The 17,469-nt window shown below is 39.7% G+C and overlaps 1 protein-coding gene across 1 annotated transcript; it reads right to left on the minus strand.

The window, feature by feature from the left end:
* Nucleotides 1-10,304: 10,304 nt before the first annotated feature.
* LOC138617250 (NAD-dependent protein deacylase sirtuin-5, mitochondrial-like) lies at nucleotides 10,305-16,419 on the minus strand. The gene is made up of 9 exons (XM_069692058.1): nucleotides 16,349-16,419; nucleotides 14,984-15,085; nucleotides 14,711-14,844; nucleotides 14,165-14,390; nucleotides 13,370-13,457; nucleotides 13,182-13,235; nucleotides 11,855-11,978; nucleotides 11,577-11,692; nucleotides 10,305-11,305 (listed from the first exon to the last, which is right to left on the minus strand). Exons 2-9 carry the CDS (start codon nucleotides 15,078-15,080, stop codon nucleotides 11,233-11,235), a joined length of 912 nt encoding a protein of 303 aa, XP_069548159.1. The 5' UTR covers nucleotides 15,081-15,085; nucleotides 16,349-16,419; the 3' UTR covers nucleotides 10,305-11,232.
* Between the last annotated feature and the right edge of the window lie 1,050 nt (nucleotides 16,420-17,469).

The following is a 17,469-nucleotide window of genomic DNA, read 5'->3' on the forward strand; positions in this document are numbered from 1 at the left end:
GCATCAACAAGATTTTCACTGCCTTTAATTATCCAAACAGCAGGGTGTTTCAGAATGTGGAAATAGAGAGCTCAAACGCCATTGGTTCCATCAAGGAAAGGGACAAGAGGATAAAAAGCAAATGAAAGAATAAAGCATTGTGTATACCGACTCCATCTAAATAGTGCTTTACACTTGCTGTCATCAAATGATCATCTGTAATGATAGCCCAGCGACAGGCAAGTCCCACCAGTGTCCAGATGTGGTTGAAGCATCGCTGGTCTTCTAATCACAGACACATTGGCTCAACACCAGCAAATGAAACAGCCAAGAGAGACCCAAGAGAGGACTTGCAATGCATGTTGTGAATTAGCTAATGTCAGCCATAATCAAAATGTGCCAAGAAAAAAAAAAAGCAGCTTCTCTCACAATTGCCAGTCAGGTGCACTTACCTCTGAGAAAATGGTTCGGAAGGATAAGAAACGCTTGCCAGCTACAAAGGATGGAGTGAGAATATAAGATTTATATGCATGCTACTTTCATGTATTACTTTCATAACATGTTGCTAAATCAATTTATTTTCCTTTACTTATAAAATAAAATATAAAACATAAATCAAATATGGCCACAAGTCATCCTGTTTTCACATAAACTTAAAAAAAATGAGTCCAAATCCAGCCTTGAGCAGGAGCCTGCAGAACTCCATTTGTCAGGGCTGAAAACACAATATACTCATAATTACCAAATCAAAACTGGACTCGCGGGGGAAAGAATCCACAGGCTTATCCTTTACTCTGCAAACAGAATGATTCGTCTCCAAAACGTGTTTACAGTCACAATAGATAGACGCTATATTACCCCAGGAATCCTAGATTCAAACATAATTCATTTGTTGATGGACATCTCCCCAGTTCAATGACAACAAGGTCACTGGTTTTGACTACAGTGGGTACAGAAAGTATTCAGACCCCTTTAAATTTTTCACTCTTTGTTTCATCGCAGCCATTTGCTAAAATCAAAAAAGTTCATTTTATTTCTCATTAATGTACACTCAGCACCCCATCTTGACAGAAAAAAACAGAAATGTAGAAATTTGTGCAAATTTATTAAAAAAGAAAAACTGAAATATCACATGGTCATAAGTATTCAGACCCTTTGCTCAGTATTGAGTAGAAGCATCCTTTTGAGCTAGTACAGCCATGAGTCTTCTTGGGAATGATGCAACAAGCTTTTCACACCTGGATTTGGGGATCCTCTGCCATTCTTCCTTGCAGATCCTCTCCAGTTCCGTCAGGTTGGATGGTGAACGTTGGTGGACAGCCATTTTCAGGTCTCTCCAGAGATGCTCAATTGGGTTTAGGTCAGGGCTCTGGCTGGGCCAGTCAAGAATGGTCACAGAGTTGTTCTGAAGCCACTCCTTTGTTATTTTAGCTGTGTGCTTAGGGTCATTGTCTTGTTGGAAGGTGAACCTTCGGCCCAGTCTGAGGTCCAGAGCACTCTGGAAGAGGTTTTCTTCCAGGATATCTCTGTACTTGGCCGCATTCATCTTTCCTTCAATTGCAACCAGTCGTCCTGTCCCTGCAGCTGAAAAACACCCCCATAGCATGATGCTGCTACCACCATGTTTCACTGTTGGGATTATATTGGGCAGGTGATGAGCAGTGCCTGGTTTTCTCCACACATACCGCTTAGAATTAACGCCAAAAAGTTCAATCTTGGTCTCATCAGACCAGAGAATCTTATTTCTCATAGTCTGGGAGTCCTTCATGTGTTTTTTGGCAAACTCTATGCGGGCTTTCGTATGTCTTGCACTGAGGAGAGGCTTCCGTCGGGCCACTCTGCCATAAAGCCTCGACTGGTGGAGGGCTGCAGTGATAGTTGACTTTGTGGAACTTTCTCCCATATCCCTACTGCATCTCTGGAGCTCAGCCACAGTGATCTTTGGGTTCTTTTTTACCTCTCTCACCAAGGCTCTTCTCCCACGATTGCTCAGTTTGGCTGGACGGCCAGGTTTAGGAAGAGTTCTGGTCGTCCCAAACTTCTTCCATTTAAGGATTATGGAGGCCACTGTGCTCTTAGGAACCTTGAGTGCTGCAGAAATTATTTTGTAACCTTGGCCAGATCTGTGCCTTGCCACAATTCTGTCTCTGAGCTCCTTGGACAGTTCCTTCGACCTCATGATTCTCATTTGCTCTGACATGCACTGTGAGCTGTAAGGTCTTAAATAGACAGGTGTGTGCCTTTCCTAATCAAGTCCAATCAGTTTAATTAAACACAGCTGGACTCCAATGAAGGAGTAGAACCATCTCAAGGAGGATCAGAAGAAATGGACAGCATGTGAGTTAAATATGAGTGTCACAGCAAAGGGTCTGAATACTTATGACCATGTGATATTTCAGTTTTTCTTTTTTAATAAATTTGCACAAATTTCTACATTTCTGTTTTTTTCTGTCAAGATGGGGTGCTGAGTGTACATTAATGAGAAATAAAATGAACTTTTTTGATTTTAGCAAATGGCTGCAATGAAACAAAGAGTGAAAAATTTAAAGGGGTCTGAATACTTTCCGTACCCACTGTATATCCTAAAAGCACTGAAAGCTAAATATTAACCTTCAGATCTGTCACAGTTCACCTGTTTTTTGTGAAAATAATTATGAAACATTATCTGTTGAGATTGGGGTTATTTGCCACGCATACATTTTTGAGTAGACAGACTTGATCGCATGAAATGTTAACAGTTATTACTGTTTACTGTCCAAATAACATCAACACTTTCTACAATTACTGCAGATGTGTGCGATTTTTTTAAAAGGTTTTTTTTTTTTTGAAAAACAAATATATAAGTAAAGTTTTAAGTTAACTAATACTTAATATTTTATTAGGAAATGTTAGGAAATATAGTTTGTGGTCTTTTTCTTATGATTTTTAAAACTGATACATTTTTCTTCCAATAACAAATGTGAGAGGTTAAACCAAATAGGTCCTGTGGGAAATAGAGCTAAATATTTTAAGTAGCCTCAGTAAAAGTCAATATTTGGTGTTAAAGTTCACATTTTACATCTTCAGCGAGAGGCTAGGTTATATAACACATAATTTATTATCATTAAATGAACTCCTGATGCAGAAGCCTCATTTCCCTAAACAGTACACATGGTATTATCCTATTTTCTCACATGACAGCTTGCTGATTGCAACCTTTTGCTTATCAACCTACACATCTGAGGGATGTGTTCAGTGTCTCTGCCGTTACAAACAACACCACCTTTGTAATCTTCCACTCACATCAGCATTGAGCAGGCATATACTCTTTAGATGTTGAGTTATTTAAATTGCAGCCTGAAAAGAAAGTGACACACTTCAGATTTTCTTTTCTTTGTTTATTCATCCCTTTTTCATTTGGTGTGGATTACTGTTACTGCTTTTTAAATGACAAATAAATCTAGTGACTCAAGACACATAGGGGCTATGCTGTCTTAAAGTATTGTACTGTAGATGGGAATTAACAGGAGAAAACTACTGCAGAGTAGAGCCTCCAATAACACCAAACACTGAAAAATGAAGAAGCAAGGCCAAAAGCTTGTTTATGATGACAAGAAGTAACAACCGTGCGTGTTTCGCAAGTGTTTCAGTGTGTAAGCTTAGGATGGATCAATAGCCATCAGGTGCATGAGATTCAAGTGCACCCTCCCATTGTGAAATCCTCTTAAAGCTTCTGATAGTTCAAGTAATCTAGGAGCGGCAATATGTGTGTGTGTGTGTGTGTGTGTGTGTGTGTGTGTGTGTGTGTGTGTGTGTGTGTGTGTGTGTGTGTGTGCGTGTGTGTTCGCGTTCAGTCCATGTGCCTTGTCCCCTCCCACAATGGCTGCCTTCCAAAGTATCACGTGCCCCGCTGAATTTGAGTGTTCACCGTGCAGCACATGAGATTGCTGACTGAGACTGGCACAAAGAGAGAGCGATAAACAGACATAGAGACAGAAAGAGGGAGGGTGGTGGTGGGTGGAGCCTTGTAATCAGCTGTACTGGAACATTTAACCAGACGGTGAGGGCTACCAAACTTGAAGAGAACTTCAACAACTTGGGCTTTATTTTTGACCATAATTTCTACATAACTACTGCCTAGGAACATTGGTGGCCAATTGTTTGGCCATTTCATATAAATCCCATTTATCTAGTGGCAAGAATGAAATTGAGCATACCTGTAATGTTGGGAACAAGCCTTCACTGCACAGAAAATCTATATGCACAGCTACAACAGAATTGTACTTTGGGTATTTCTTTTTTACAGTTTACAGTATTTGTTTTGTCCTCATGAGGATGAGGTAGGTACATGTTTAAAACCTGTTTGATCATTGACTGCTCATATTCTTCTGCCTCATCTGCCATTTTTTTTTGTTGATAGGAATGACAAAAAATAAATAAAACAGATTGGTTGTATAAAACTAGAATGTCCTTTTAAAGCCTGTCATATCCCACCAGCATGTTTCCAGCTGCAGCATGCAGACCTCACTGTACACCGTAAACTCAGGAGGTGGTGGGGACCAAAAACAGAGCAAACAGGAAAGTGAATTATGGACTTATATTTGTCAGGGCAACTGTTTGCAAACATATCGCATTCGGAAGATAATGTTAACATGAACTTATTGCACTATATCCAAGTGCCCAAAAGAATAAATGAATAAAGGATAATTCCATCCCACTTAGATGTTATCTTCTTGTTGTTTGACCAAACAAACCGAGATTTGGACACCAGCCTGTGACAAAAATAACTTCACATATTGAAATTTAGATGTATCCTTTAAGCAGGATACAGGTAAAAGTGGTTGTCCTCCATACTAGCATTATTGCATATTTTTTAAAATGTGTTTATATATATATATATATATATATATATATATTTATTTTATCTAATCCTCTTAGACAGCTGGGAGAGCAAGTTGCACCCAGACAATATAGACATGGTCATATTTCCTTAAATTTAGTGTACACTATGTCACAGCAAAGCCTGTTTTAAATTAGTGAAAAGAAATAAGAAAGAGAGAAAATGAAACAGATTGTGGCATAAAATTAAACATAGTGAGAGAGACAGATGGAGATGCCTGTGATGCTGGTCAACAGACACCTATGTGATGAATATTGAGTCACATCTAGGAAACAGGCAAAAACAGAGCAGGCTGATTGGAGGCCTAACGGATGAGACTCAACAACACTTGGAAAGGCATGATGTTGAATAGGAACTGGATATTGAATTTCAAAGACACAAACAACATTCAGCAGGCAGGGAGGGCAGAGCTTCCTCTTATGTGTGCCTTGTGCTGTTGTTCTCATAGAGGCCAAATACCTCTCTGTGTGAGCCGGGGCTGGTGATCAATAACCCGGAGAAAGTGGCCGCTAGCCTTGATCCTAATTAGTGCAGGGTTAGAGCAGATTAGCTTGCACCTGAGCCCCTATCTCAACCTTTCTCAAATAACAACTCCCTCCCAATCAGGCTACCTAGAGGCACCAGCATCAGCATAATTCAGGGCTGCAACGTGGGTGGTGGGAATAGACCTCACTCCATATATGAAAACTGTCTAGTTTTTCCTTACATCTTATTCATCATTTGTCTCACTGTGGGAGTATCAAGCTTTCAGCACCTAGAAGATCAAAAGTAATATGCTAAAAATGCAATGTAGTGTGGGGACAGGTGCGTCTTTCAAAAAAGGGTGTGGGGAGGGTGATTAGTGACAAAGCTACTTTGAAATAATGATAGTTCTCATGGCAACAGAGGGATTAACTGTAAACCTTTGTTATTGTAGCCAAGCCCAATGAAGACACAGAGTTCAGGGAAAGGTTAGGAAGAGGAGACCATGAGGAGATTAGTATGTGTTGCTAGCGCTCTTGGTGTGTTAGCGAGTGTGCATGAGTTTGCATGCAGGCAAGACAAGCACCAGCCTCTGGTGTTGTGAATTGACAATTGCTATAAATAGAAAACCCCTATGCTTTCATAAGCCTCTGTTGATCAGTTTCACCCTAAACCAAGTTAAATAAAGCTTAAGTTTTAAATGCTATTATGAATTCTAATCAATTGATTGAAACATCCCTTGGTTTAGTTTGTTTTTATTCATTTGATTATAGTGATACGAACCATATACGTCACTCATTATAAGACATATAAAAATCATTCACTTAATGTATTCATATTTTTTTTAAAAAGGACTTATTCACTAAAATATTAAATACATTCACCCATCTCGCTGTTTTCAATTTACTACAAAAAATAAATTCTCTGCATTCTATTTCTATGCTACATTGAAATAATTTAGATCCAAAACAACCATATATAAATTTGGACTTTGAATGTGCCCATATAACACCTTTGTTCATCTCTAGTACACTCAAACATGCATAACTAGTCTGTTTCCTGGCCATCTAAGCATTAATAAACATGGATGTTGTGGCTTGGAAAAACCGTGGTAAGTATGCCATCTAACTTTTTGATTGTATCATAACACCTTCTGACAACTAACATAACAAAAAAACCTTTTCTCTTAAAGTTTTTATGTGCATTCGACTCAAAGTGTGTTAACTATGTCAGACACATTTTGAATCATAAAGCTAAATTGTCAGCATACAGAAATAGAAATCTCAACTGCCGATTTAACATCCACATTATATCATTTATTTAAGTGTAAGAGTCCTAGATTGATCCCTGTGGAACACCACGTGACCAATCCTGGATGTGACAGAGTACAATTTTAATGTAATTACAGAATATGATTACTTAGGATAGGTTGTAATAAACCAGCAAACTACATGGTTATCTTGCCGAGCAGCCTCCAGTATATAAATTAGAGGCCGCTGGGCGAGGAATGCTATTAAAAGTATCAAATGCCTTTTGAAGGTCAGTTAAAAAGCCTATATATAACCGTCTCTCCATTACAAACCTATATTAGTCAGATAAATAAGGGCTGACTCAGTGGAATATATTTTGTTTCATTCTTGATTGGCTAAAAAAATGTTTGGAAATTTAAAAAAAAAAATTGTTTACATAAACCATCAAACTTGTGGCACTCTTTCAGAAACGTTTAATGCCAGAGGAAACAGAGGTTAAATACATTGGTAATTCTCCCTCATCCTTGTACCTTGTTTTTTTTTTTTTTTTTTTTTTTGCAACAGACCAACACTGGCCTACTTAAGTAAAATACAATTTTAAAAAGTCTACATGGGGAGAGCAACCACTTTTTCCATAATCTGGAAGCATCGCTATCCCTCCTTTTAGCTTTATACACAGAGTTATGTATCCCTCAAAATGTAGTTTCTTCTTTTAGACTAGCTCTAGTTATTGTTATGCCACTTTCCAGCAATGGACATGCAATATGTTAACAAAACTTGTGAAAAAAAAGGCACTGTACTCTGGAAATGGCAGAATGAGCTGTGTCATGCCAAACAGATGCTGACAAGCTCTGTGTAACTGTAAAGCTACAGTATGTAGTGTAATGTTCACAGCTCTTCGCCCAGCCTGACCTGGTTTACTCTGACACTTCTGCCAGTCTGCATACACAAAGACAAATCACACGAGAGAACACACACACACACACACACACACACACACACACACACACACACACACACACACACACACACACACACACACACACACACACACACACACACACTCACAGATCCCAGTCAATCTCCCTACTCATTCAGTGACAGAGATATTTGTAGAGCTGCCACCGAAGATGAAGAGTCTATTAACCTGAAGTCATTGGGGTCAGACAAGAACTTTTCCTCCTTTTACCATTTCATCCTTCCCCACTAGATTCATGAATGAGCTCCAGGACTTGGGAGCAAAGTTGTCTGCTCTCTGGCAGCTTTGCTCGCATCAGATCCAGAAATGACTGTATCAGACAGCTGAGATTTATCTTAAGTGCTTCTCCATGTACTTTTCTCCTGATGACAAATGGGACTTGGCCTTACCTCTCCTTGAAGGGAGGCACCAGTAATAGAAAAGGAAATGAGGAAATCTAATCATGGCAGCGATGATGATGATGATGATGATGATGATATACATTAACAGATGGAGATACTTTGTGGCAGTCAGAACGATTTGACTTTTGGATGCTAATTGTTGAACAAAGCAAGCAAGTGTCGAGGCATCATAGTGGAATAACACTTGACAGCATATAGTGCCAGTGTTTTCTCAGCACATGTGCTGTTTCACCAGTGTGGGCCAACTGCACTGTGTTTGTGGTTTTGTGGTGTTGCAATGCTGTGTGGACTAAAAAATGTATAATGCGAGCGCTGAAACTACAGTGGGCATGAAATGAACTAACCCGAAGTTACTCCCCTGAGATCCCAAAGATGGATTAAATGCCTGTCTGTGTGTGTGAGCCTGTCCGTGCACGGCCGCATCATTCTCTCTCTTCCTTAATAAACACACACACACACACGCACGCACGCACACACACACACACACACACACACACACACACACACACACACACACACACACACACACACTTCTTAAGATAACTCCTTTATGACTATCATTACACTAACATTAAACTGTCTAATGAACATAACCTTCCCCAGCTAATTTGAATAACTCCCATCTCTCTCTCTCTCTCTGTCATTTGTACTAAATGACTTCACAATATTACTTCAGTCAGTCAATGAAGATAAACACTAAGTTTTGTTATGCATGAAATTGTAAGATAAATCTGAGGGATTGCAAGATGAGTAAAGCAGAGAGAAGAAACATTTTTCTGTTTTTAAAACTTGTTCAATATTTGTAGCTTTGAAGCTTTGGAGTTTCCTCGGGGATCTAAAATGAGATTTTAAAAAAACGAAATAAATTGCTTTTTGGTTAAACTACTCAACGGCAGTAGACATGCTGTATGAGTGTTTGTAACCAATGATCAATGATCGCAAGTTGACACTGCGGCTTTGAGGGGTTTAACACTGCACACAACCACGAAGAAAAAGGAGCAATAATATAATCAATAATAATAATAATTAAAACTGCAAGCAGTGATATGCGGGCCCTCGCACGCTGCACGTCGGGGATCCGGCGGTTCAGGGCAAATGTTAGAACCCGTGTCTCCATGAGCTCGTTTCCAGCGCGGAGTCAGCGTCGCAGACCACTGGACTATCTTCGGCGCCAACACTCTGGTAAGATTCTACTTCACCAAGGTCGCTATTAATGGTTCAGATTCCACCTTGGCCTGTTGATGGTGATTCAACTTTTAGTGAAGTTGAAACGTTTGGAGAAATTGAAAAAGTTTTGCGTACACTACACATTACAGGAAGACATTTAATATCACCGCAGACCCCCTTGAAAACACGTGTATCTACTATCTAAAGAATGTCTGCGGCAATTTTGGTGGCGTTTGAATGAATAGTGCGTCCGACAAAATCTTTAGGAGGAGTTCGTTAAAGTACATGTGCGAATTGCCAAAAATGGCGACTAAATTCAAAATGGCGGACTTCCTGTTGAGTTGACGTAATGGTGGGTCGGAACTTTCTTGTACGTCTAGGTGTGATAAACATGTCCATCGATTTTCGTGCATGTACGTAAATGTAGCTGCCCGGGGCACCTGTGTAGGCGGCGCTAGCGAGCCATTTGGCCACGCCCACTCGCGACTCCACTAAAATACTAAATTTTTCACCGGGAGAGATTTTTGTACCAACTTTCATGAGTTTTTGAATATGATAAAGCCTCCAAAAATGCATTTAAAACTTTCAGGATAAAAAGAATAATATTTTTACGAGTAATAATAGGGCTTTCGTACCTTCGGTGCTCGGGCCCTAATAATAAATAGTGGTTATTGAGCTTTACTGGTGAGCATAAAACCTCAGCAGTGAAGCTTATTTTTCTACTTAGGCAATCATTGAACAAAATAGTAGAAAAAAAAAAAAAGAAATAATATTGTAACAACACATGGAATTGATCAAGATCCCTGTTAGAGATCAGCTATGACAACAGAGGCCACCTTGTGCTGTCTGCTTTCCACTTCAAACTGTTTCCATTTTCAGCAGCATTATGATTGAGCCTGATACCGTTTCCTCCGCCTGGCTCAGCCGTAACAACTCGGAGTTCACTGATGGCCTCGGGGTACTTAAGTCTGCGTTTCCTCTTACTCATGCATACTAAGAGAAGAATCCGAGAGGATGCAAGGTTGTTTTGTGTGTCCCTCTCAGAGCAGTGTTATACGTTACTGTAGAAGTGGAATGTGGGTTTGAAAGCTACATGCTGGCATCTACTGTTCACATTGGGTACATACAGTTTTGTATCCTTCATTGTGGCATAAAAACAGACATGGATGCTTTTTTTTTTTTTTTAATACACATTTAGTGTTTTAATAGTTATGCTCTTCAGAAATGCATTGGCAGTTTTAATGTAATAAAACATTAGAAAGGCATAAGAAATTGTGCAGAAAGTTTGTGGAAAATCAGGTTTTAAATGATTGTTTTTATTTTTAGACAACTTCCACCCGCAGACTGAACATAATTTTTTTTTAAACAGATAATAAGATGTATAAAAATGTATTGCATGTATCATGAATAATCCATGACGTGTAACTAGACTGATGTCATAATAAACAGAGACGCACAGCAAGTAAATGCTGCTGATTCAAGCCTAATTGAATTTTTCCTCTCTGTCCTTGGTCAACAGTGAACTCTGTACACTTGAGTAGATCTCTGTAACATTGGTTAAGGTTTAAATTCAGCATTTGGTCATGGTTGTGTAAACAGTTCAGAAAGGCACAAGATTATATTATGGTTTGTACATCTCTTCTTTTGTTGGAAAGAGACAAGCGGAATACTCCTCCATTGGCACCAGAAGTGACTTATGTTCTACAGCGTCATTTTAGAGCACAATATTTCTACAATATAACAATCTGTTACCAGCATCTAATATGAAAGAATACCCTCTGATATCTGAGGAGATATTTTCCTCTGCAAAGAACTACGTGTATAGTGCATTCCCTTTCTTTTATCAAGCGGCATAGTTCCCACTGTTCTAGGCAGCAAACATGTAAAACATACAAAATCTTGATCCCATCTGAATCCAGTTTGTGAGTTACATATTCAAGTATTAATAGAGCCATCTCAAAAATTATTTACAACTCTCCCTCTATCAAGCATTAATAGCTAAACAGATTTTTAGACAAAGATTTGGAAAACTGCAATGAAGTCCCACAGCTTTGGGTTGCATTAGACTGTAGAAGAAGCCACCCACTGCTGTTAAAAAAGTCAGTCTGGTGGCTCTTAAAAAACCTCAGACTCATGTTGTGCCAAAGCTTGAGGCAGCGTGGTTCCACATGGTCCCTGGAAATGGTACCTGTGTCACAAATCATACACAGAGAAAGAAAAACGACTCTCAAGGTCAGATTTTTAGTTTAGAAGGTCACTCATTGAACGTGGTTGAGAGGAGGCGACTGATTAAAGGTAGAGTACTGTGAAGGCACCTGGATGTGGTGTAAGCTGCCAGTGGATGGCTGTAAGGGTGCATTGAATCAGCAGCACATATCAATATATTTATACATGTTCGTTTTCCTTCTAAAACCAGATCGACAGTATAGTTTTATCTCCTTCAATACGGACAAACTTACGTGAAATACTCCGTTTTCGGTGTTGTGCTTGTATTAAACTCTGCCACTGGAACACCTCTGGATGCAACCCGGGGGCCAAACATGGCAGCTGGATAAACGATTGAAGAGGTGCCCACCTATAGGTAAACAATAGGGAGCAATGAACCCAGTGTTAACTTGAAATCGGTCTTGTATTTTAGGTCAGGTCCTTGACAAATTCAGGACAAATATTGTATTGCATCATAGCATTACACAGGAGGAATGTATGCCATGGACGCGTCAAAGGGAGGATAACTCACCACAAGACAGAGGTCACAGATTTCCATTTCTTTCTCCACCTTGGTCACGATATGAGAGTCCAGTGTCTCGCCAAAAAACACCACGTTGGGCCTCAACAGACCATGACAGTCTCTTTCGTCACACCTTGATATAGCAGTATCGAACAGCCGTTATATTAATTATCACAGTACAACTAGCTATTGCCCAGAAGCGGAACTCCATGCACACAGACAGGCATGTGGCCAGAAGAGCAACATGCTTGTTAGATATCTATGAACCATGAAGCAGCCGCCGTCTCAGTGTTGCTACTGAATGTCACTGTGCAACTCTTTAGTCATATTTTGTAGACATACTTGCAGAAAGGCAGAAAGAAGGTTGGAATATCTATAGCACGCTACTGCCCCCAAGTGGAGGACTGCAAGTCAAAAGATAGTCCCGTGGCCAGAGTTGCACAGGGACAATTTGCACTGGGTGCATTTAATCTGCTCTCACACTGACTTACAACAGCAGCAGCAGCACATTGCTACATCAGTGTAAGAAACATTGTGCAAGTGAGAGACACCAGCAAGTGCAGTTTTGTCAAAGATCACAAAGCTCAGGAAAATGTCTGTAAACATTTATGCTATATTTATGAAACGAAAAACAACAGAGAACACTTAATGAGATACGCAACACAACAAATCCATTCATACAAGCCAGCAGACCGGGAGCAGGTGATGAGGGAGAGCTGAGAAAGACAGAGAAGAGCAGAGCAGGAAGACGCAGCAGCTCCAGCAGAAGCTCAAACGCAGCAGGAAGAGAGCGGAGACGGTGGTTATATGAATAGCACAATGATTGCAATCTAAAAAAGAATTGACTGTGTACAACCAAACGCATACTTCTCTGGTGGTTGTGTACAGAGAATTCAGTTTACTGAACCTTTAATTGAAATTTAACAAAACAAATTTCTCGCATCTTTTTGTTTTTTTGTTGTTGTAGGATATTCACATATTGTGATTTATCACTACTGATGAAATCCCTCTGTCCTTCACTTTTAATACTTCCTCCCTTGTCAAACAGACTAACACCTGTTTTTTTTTACAGGTAGAAATTTGTTTTCCTGGGGATTGTTGCCCAAAAGAAATTTAGTAAATCCACCAAGCTGACAATATTTCAATGTTTGTAAAAAAGTATCCCATACGCAATTAGGAGAGAGGTCAGCTAAAGTATTGCATCATTTTGGTGCATAAAAACAGAATTTTTGCAATCTGCCTTTCCATGCTCTTGTGTCTGACGGATCACAGTGTGCATGAGAAATGCAGAACAAACAGCTTAGTGTTATTAATATGAAGTCAAAAGAAATCCCACCTTGGCAGTTTATCCACAGGAATCTGGGCATCAGCAACATATGTGCCAGGTGCACTGCACATTAAGAGAACAGACACTGTGGGTTAAATAGTACTTCACCCATGAGGGGGTCAAACTCAAGGGTTCAGGCTACAAACGCTAATCGATGTGTATGAATGTGTGTAGCTTGTAGAGGTGCTGCCTCTTACCCTTTGCCCTTTAAGGCAGCACAGATGGGGTTTCGCTTGTTCACGGTCACATGTCCACAACTCACACAGCGTGTCTCCATCAGACTGCCTGCAGTTACACACAGAGAAACCAGCTGTTTTTCATTTGGGCCTGTTGGAATCACAGAAAAAAAAATCTCCCGCCCACCAGGATCTGTTGACAATGACAGCTTCTTGATGAACTCATTTACACACAGTCAAACTGGAGACAGATTTTAGCAAAAGAGTCAAATGTTTTAGGACTACTTTGGCCATGATCCACCCAAGAAAAGTATGAAAACGGAAAAGCCAGACAAACTAGTCTCCTTAAGACCGAACCAACACTTCTACAGTTGTTCCACTGACATTAAATTTGTGGCTAACTCTGTGGGTTCATGTTTGTTCAAGAGAAACGGCTATGATTCAGATGTTTCCATATCCCCAGAAAAATCACTATGGTGCAGTCAAAAGATTCTAATAACTACTACACGTGGAGCAGCTTCAAGATTAGTTATATATTATTAATCCAATGGGAAAATGTATCCTCTGCACTTGACGCACTTAAGCTATTTGCTCAATTTCAAAACTTGACTTACCAAAATACATTATATATGTGCATCTGTTTTAGTGTGGAATTTCTCTCAACATAAAAATCCAGTGCAACACAAAGCCTTATCAAATAAAATTAAAAAAATATATATATAATTACAAAAGGTCTCAGCTACCTAGCTCTTTGGACTTTCAGTATAAGTGAAATCTAAACACGGTTTGTAGGTTTGGCCACACTCTGCTTCTCACCGTGAATCTTGAGCACGTGTTTGGACCCAGCCTGTCGGTGCAGGTCGTCTATGCACTGAGTGATAACGACCACGGAGCGTCCCTGCTTCCTCAGCCGAGACTCACACTCTGCTATAGCCAGATGGGCAGCACTCGGCTTCTTGTTCAGCACCTGCTCCCTTCTGTAATGGTAGAACTCCCAGACCTGAGATGGGTAGCGAGAGAAGGCCTCCGGAGTCGCCAGGTCCTGAGGGTACATCCACAGGGGCGTGTTTTTAGGATAAAGCTCAAAGGCTAACAAGGTAGCAAAACAAAGTGTTACAACTGAAAGGTAGCATATCCTGAGTGTGAACATCTCAATTATGGAGAGTTTTTTCGTTTTTGTAATTGAGGATAACTTTTAAATCTTTCCCGGAGGTAAAATACATCCATTGCACAACAACAACAACTCTGAAACACAACTGGAAATCAGAACACACTTTGACCTAAATTAAAAGATAAACAAACAAACAAATACAGCCATGTACAATTGTGTGCGTGTGTGTGTTTTGTGTGTTTATCAATGACCTGAGACTGCCACTTCCTCCACTTCTCATTTTCTCCCCTGAAAGTTGGTACTCCACTCTCTGCACTCACACCTGCCCCAGTGATGATTGCTATGTGCTTGGCTTTGGAGAAGGCCTCGCGGAATTCAGACATGCCTACGAAAATAAAAGGACAATAACATCAGATTGCGCCATTTAATTGTCTGCTTTTAAATGTTTACAATGGAACCCCAGCAATATTCCCACCGATGCTGACATCCAAAGTTTAACAAAAGGAGCAAAACTTTCCTTTTACCTGATTTGGGTCTTGTGTCAACTAAGGGTCCTTTCGTCATGTGAGTGGAGCACATGCGAAGACCAAGTGCCATGACAGCTCGATTTTGGAGAAGCATTGTCACTGGAGGATCAGATGAACATGTGAAAAACATGGAGAATATAAAAGGATGGAAAAAAAAATGAAGAAAAAAAAGAAATCAGTACAAAATCCAGATTCTTATCTCATTTTACCTTTATTCTCAAACACTGGTTGTTTGAGGGGAAAATCGTTTTTTCTAAATATATTAGATGCACTTCAGTTTGAATATTTTCTTCAGCAACAATTAAGTGCAGAAAAGTTTTTTTTGCTCCAAGTAAACACTTGAGAGCTTAATTCAGACAGAGGCCTGCCCTTCTAGATTTCATTATCTGTTAATATTAATCTGTTGATTATTTTCTCATTTAATCGATTAGCTGTTTGGTCTTTAAAAGTGCCAGAAAATAGTGAAAAATGTAAGCCAGTGTTTCCCAAAGCCCAGGATGTCATGTTTTATCCCGACCAACAGTACAAAACAAAAAAAAAAAAAAAAATCAGTTTATTATTAACATGGAGGACTAAAGGAACCAGAAAATGTTCAAATTTAAAACGCTGGAATCAGAGAATTTGTAGCATTTATTAATTAAACCATGACGGTTCATTAATAGCCAAAATAGCTGCGGATTAATTTCCTGTCAATCAACTAATCGTTGCAGCTCTATGTACAACTGCATGAAGGGGATATGTTGTATAATATTACTACAACACATCAAAATGAATGAAGGGTATGGATGCAAGAAAAACACATGTTTTGCAACCGCCCAATGAGAGCAGTGATACTCCTGTTCTACATGTTGCAACACAACTGAGATAACCTGGTTTCTGGCACTGATAAGGCAGGAAATGTGCACGCAATGTATGTCAAGAGGAATATGGAAGCAGCGTTTCTGTACAAACCATTGGAGAATAAAACAAACAAGTGGGCGAGCCGCAGCAAACTCAGTCAAACGTGTCTGAACAGGTTTAACAGGATGCCCAGCCTCATGTACAAAGTGTTCACTTCTTAAAGACCGGTAGATATCCCGCAGAAGTTACAGCTAAGTTGCGCGTACTTCTAGGGCTGTTTGTTAATCACTTTCTTCCAGTGTATCCAGGCAGCCTTTACTTCCAATAGGAAAATAGTATACAAGTAACGACGCAAGCTGACAATGCTGCTAAAGTCCTTTACAAACTCCGGAGATGTGCTACATTGACATAACGTTTGATCGCTCGGGATCAAAACGTCACATAAGCAGGAACTACCGTGAATACAACTATTTATGGGTAGTATTAGCTGAGAACTGGATGAATAACCATTGGGGCACTTACCTCGAGTGGTATTCCGACTGTAAAAGTAGAAAGGCACGCCGAGTTTTGCTTGTTTACCTCTGTCTGTGTAATTAACCAAAAAAAAAAAAAAAAAAAAAAAAAGAGCCGTAAACGTACCGCACGGCGTCGTAAATTCAGCTCTACAAATTCACAAATCTGCGTGATTTTACGCCATCTAGTGGCAGACTTCTGTAACTGGGGTTCATTCAGTATGATTCATTCATTCTCCCTCTAAAGTCAATGGGGACTTCATGCTACACAGAAGAAATGTTTTTAAACAACTTGAAACTTAACTATCTATAGTCTGGCACAACAATTGTAAATTAAAAATCTATCGGGAAATGAAACGGCCAATGCCAATGAAGTTGTGTTTTTTTTTAAAAGTGTCTATTATGGCCATGGTTGTATGCCTCCTTGCTGCAATTTTTATTTATTTTTTTTCCCTGTGGGACTGAACTGAGATCCAAAATATTTCAGAGCAGACCACACGAAACACATTCTCCTTCAAAATAAATTCCACCTCTTAAAAAAACATTTTTAGTATTCATAAATATTTGACAAAATCACACAGGCTATCTATACATACCATTACACATGTATATGCTACATATAGGCCTACATACTGTGTACACTGTATAGCCTATAGCTGCAGGCCCTTTGTTTTCTGCAAACATATGCTATAATTAATCATTTAAATAAATAATTATTAAATTACTAATATAATTTTTTTGTTTTTGCCTATTTAAAGTAGGTGGGTAAAGCAGTAATTGAGGTTACATATTTTTAAACACTTTGTGAATTGGAGTGGGCAGCTTTTTCTGAGCGCAGTTTAACAATAATATGGTCAAATTTCTTCATCCCCCCCCCCATATTTTACCACCTTTAAATTTTTTACCACCAACGCCTCTCTCTCTCTCTCTCTCTCTCTCTCTCTCCTGTGTGTGTGTGTGTGTGTGCGCGCGTGTGTGTGTGTGTGTGTGTGTGTGTGTGAAGTCCCTCCTCCCCATCATCAATAGCTACCTCCCAGCGTATGAGTGGCCGTAATTCTGCATCTGCCCCAGTCGGCCGGCAGTCATCACTGGACACTGGGTGTTAAATTGATGGCGACCACTCCAGCCAGC

Source organism: Brachyistius frenatus, unplaced genomic scaffold (assembly GCF_029030835.1).
Source record: "Brachyistius frenatus isolate BFR_SWC_R1_liver_20210118 unplaced genomic scaffold, ASM2903083v1 Contig_12, whole genome shotgun sequence".
NCBI lineage: Eukaryota > Metazoa > Chordata > Actinopteri > Embiotocidae > Brachyistius > Brachyistius frenatus.

Excerpts from the sequence above, each read along its gene's own strand:
- LOC138617250 (XM_069692058.1), bottom strand. The coding sequence starts at position 15,080 with ATGCTTCTCCAAAATCGAGCTGTCATGGCACTTGGTCTTCGCATGTGC. Across the intron at positions 14,391-14,710 it reads GGAGGAAGTGGCAGTCTCAG|GACCTGGCGACTCCGGAGGC; the intron begins GTCATTGATAAA and ends ATGTACCCTCAG. Across the intron at positions 11,306-11,576 it reads CCGAAAACGGAGTATTTCAC|GTACCATTTCCAGGGACCAT; the intron begins GTAAGTTTGTCC and ends TTTGTGACACAG.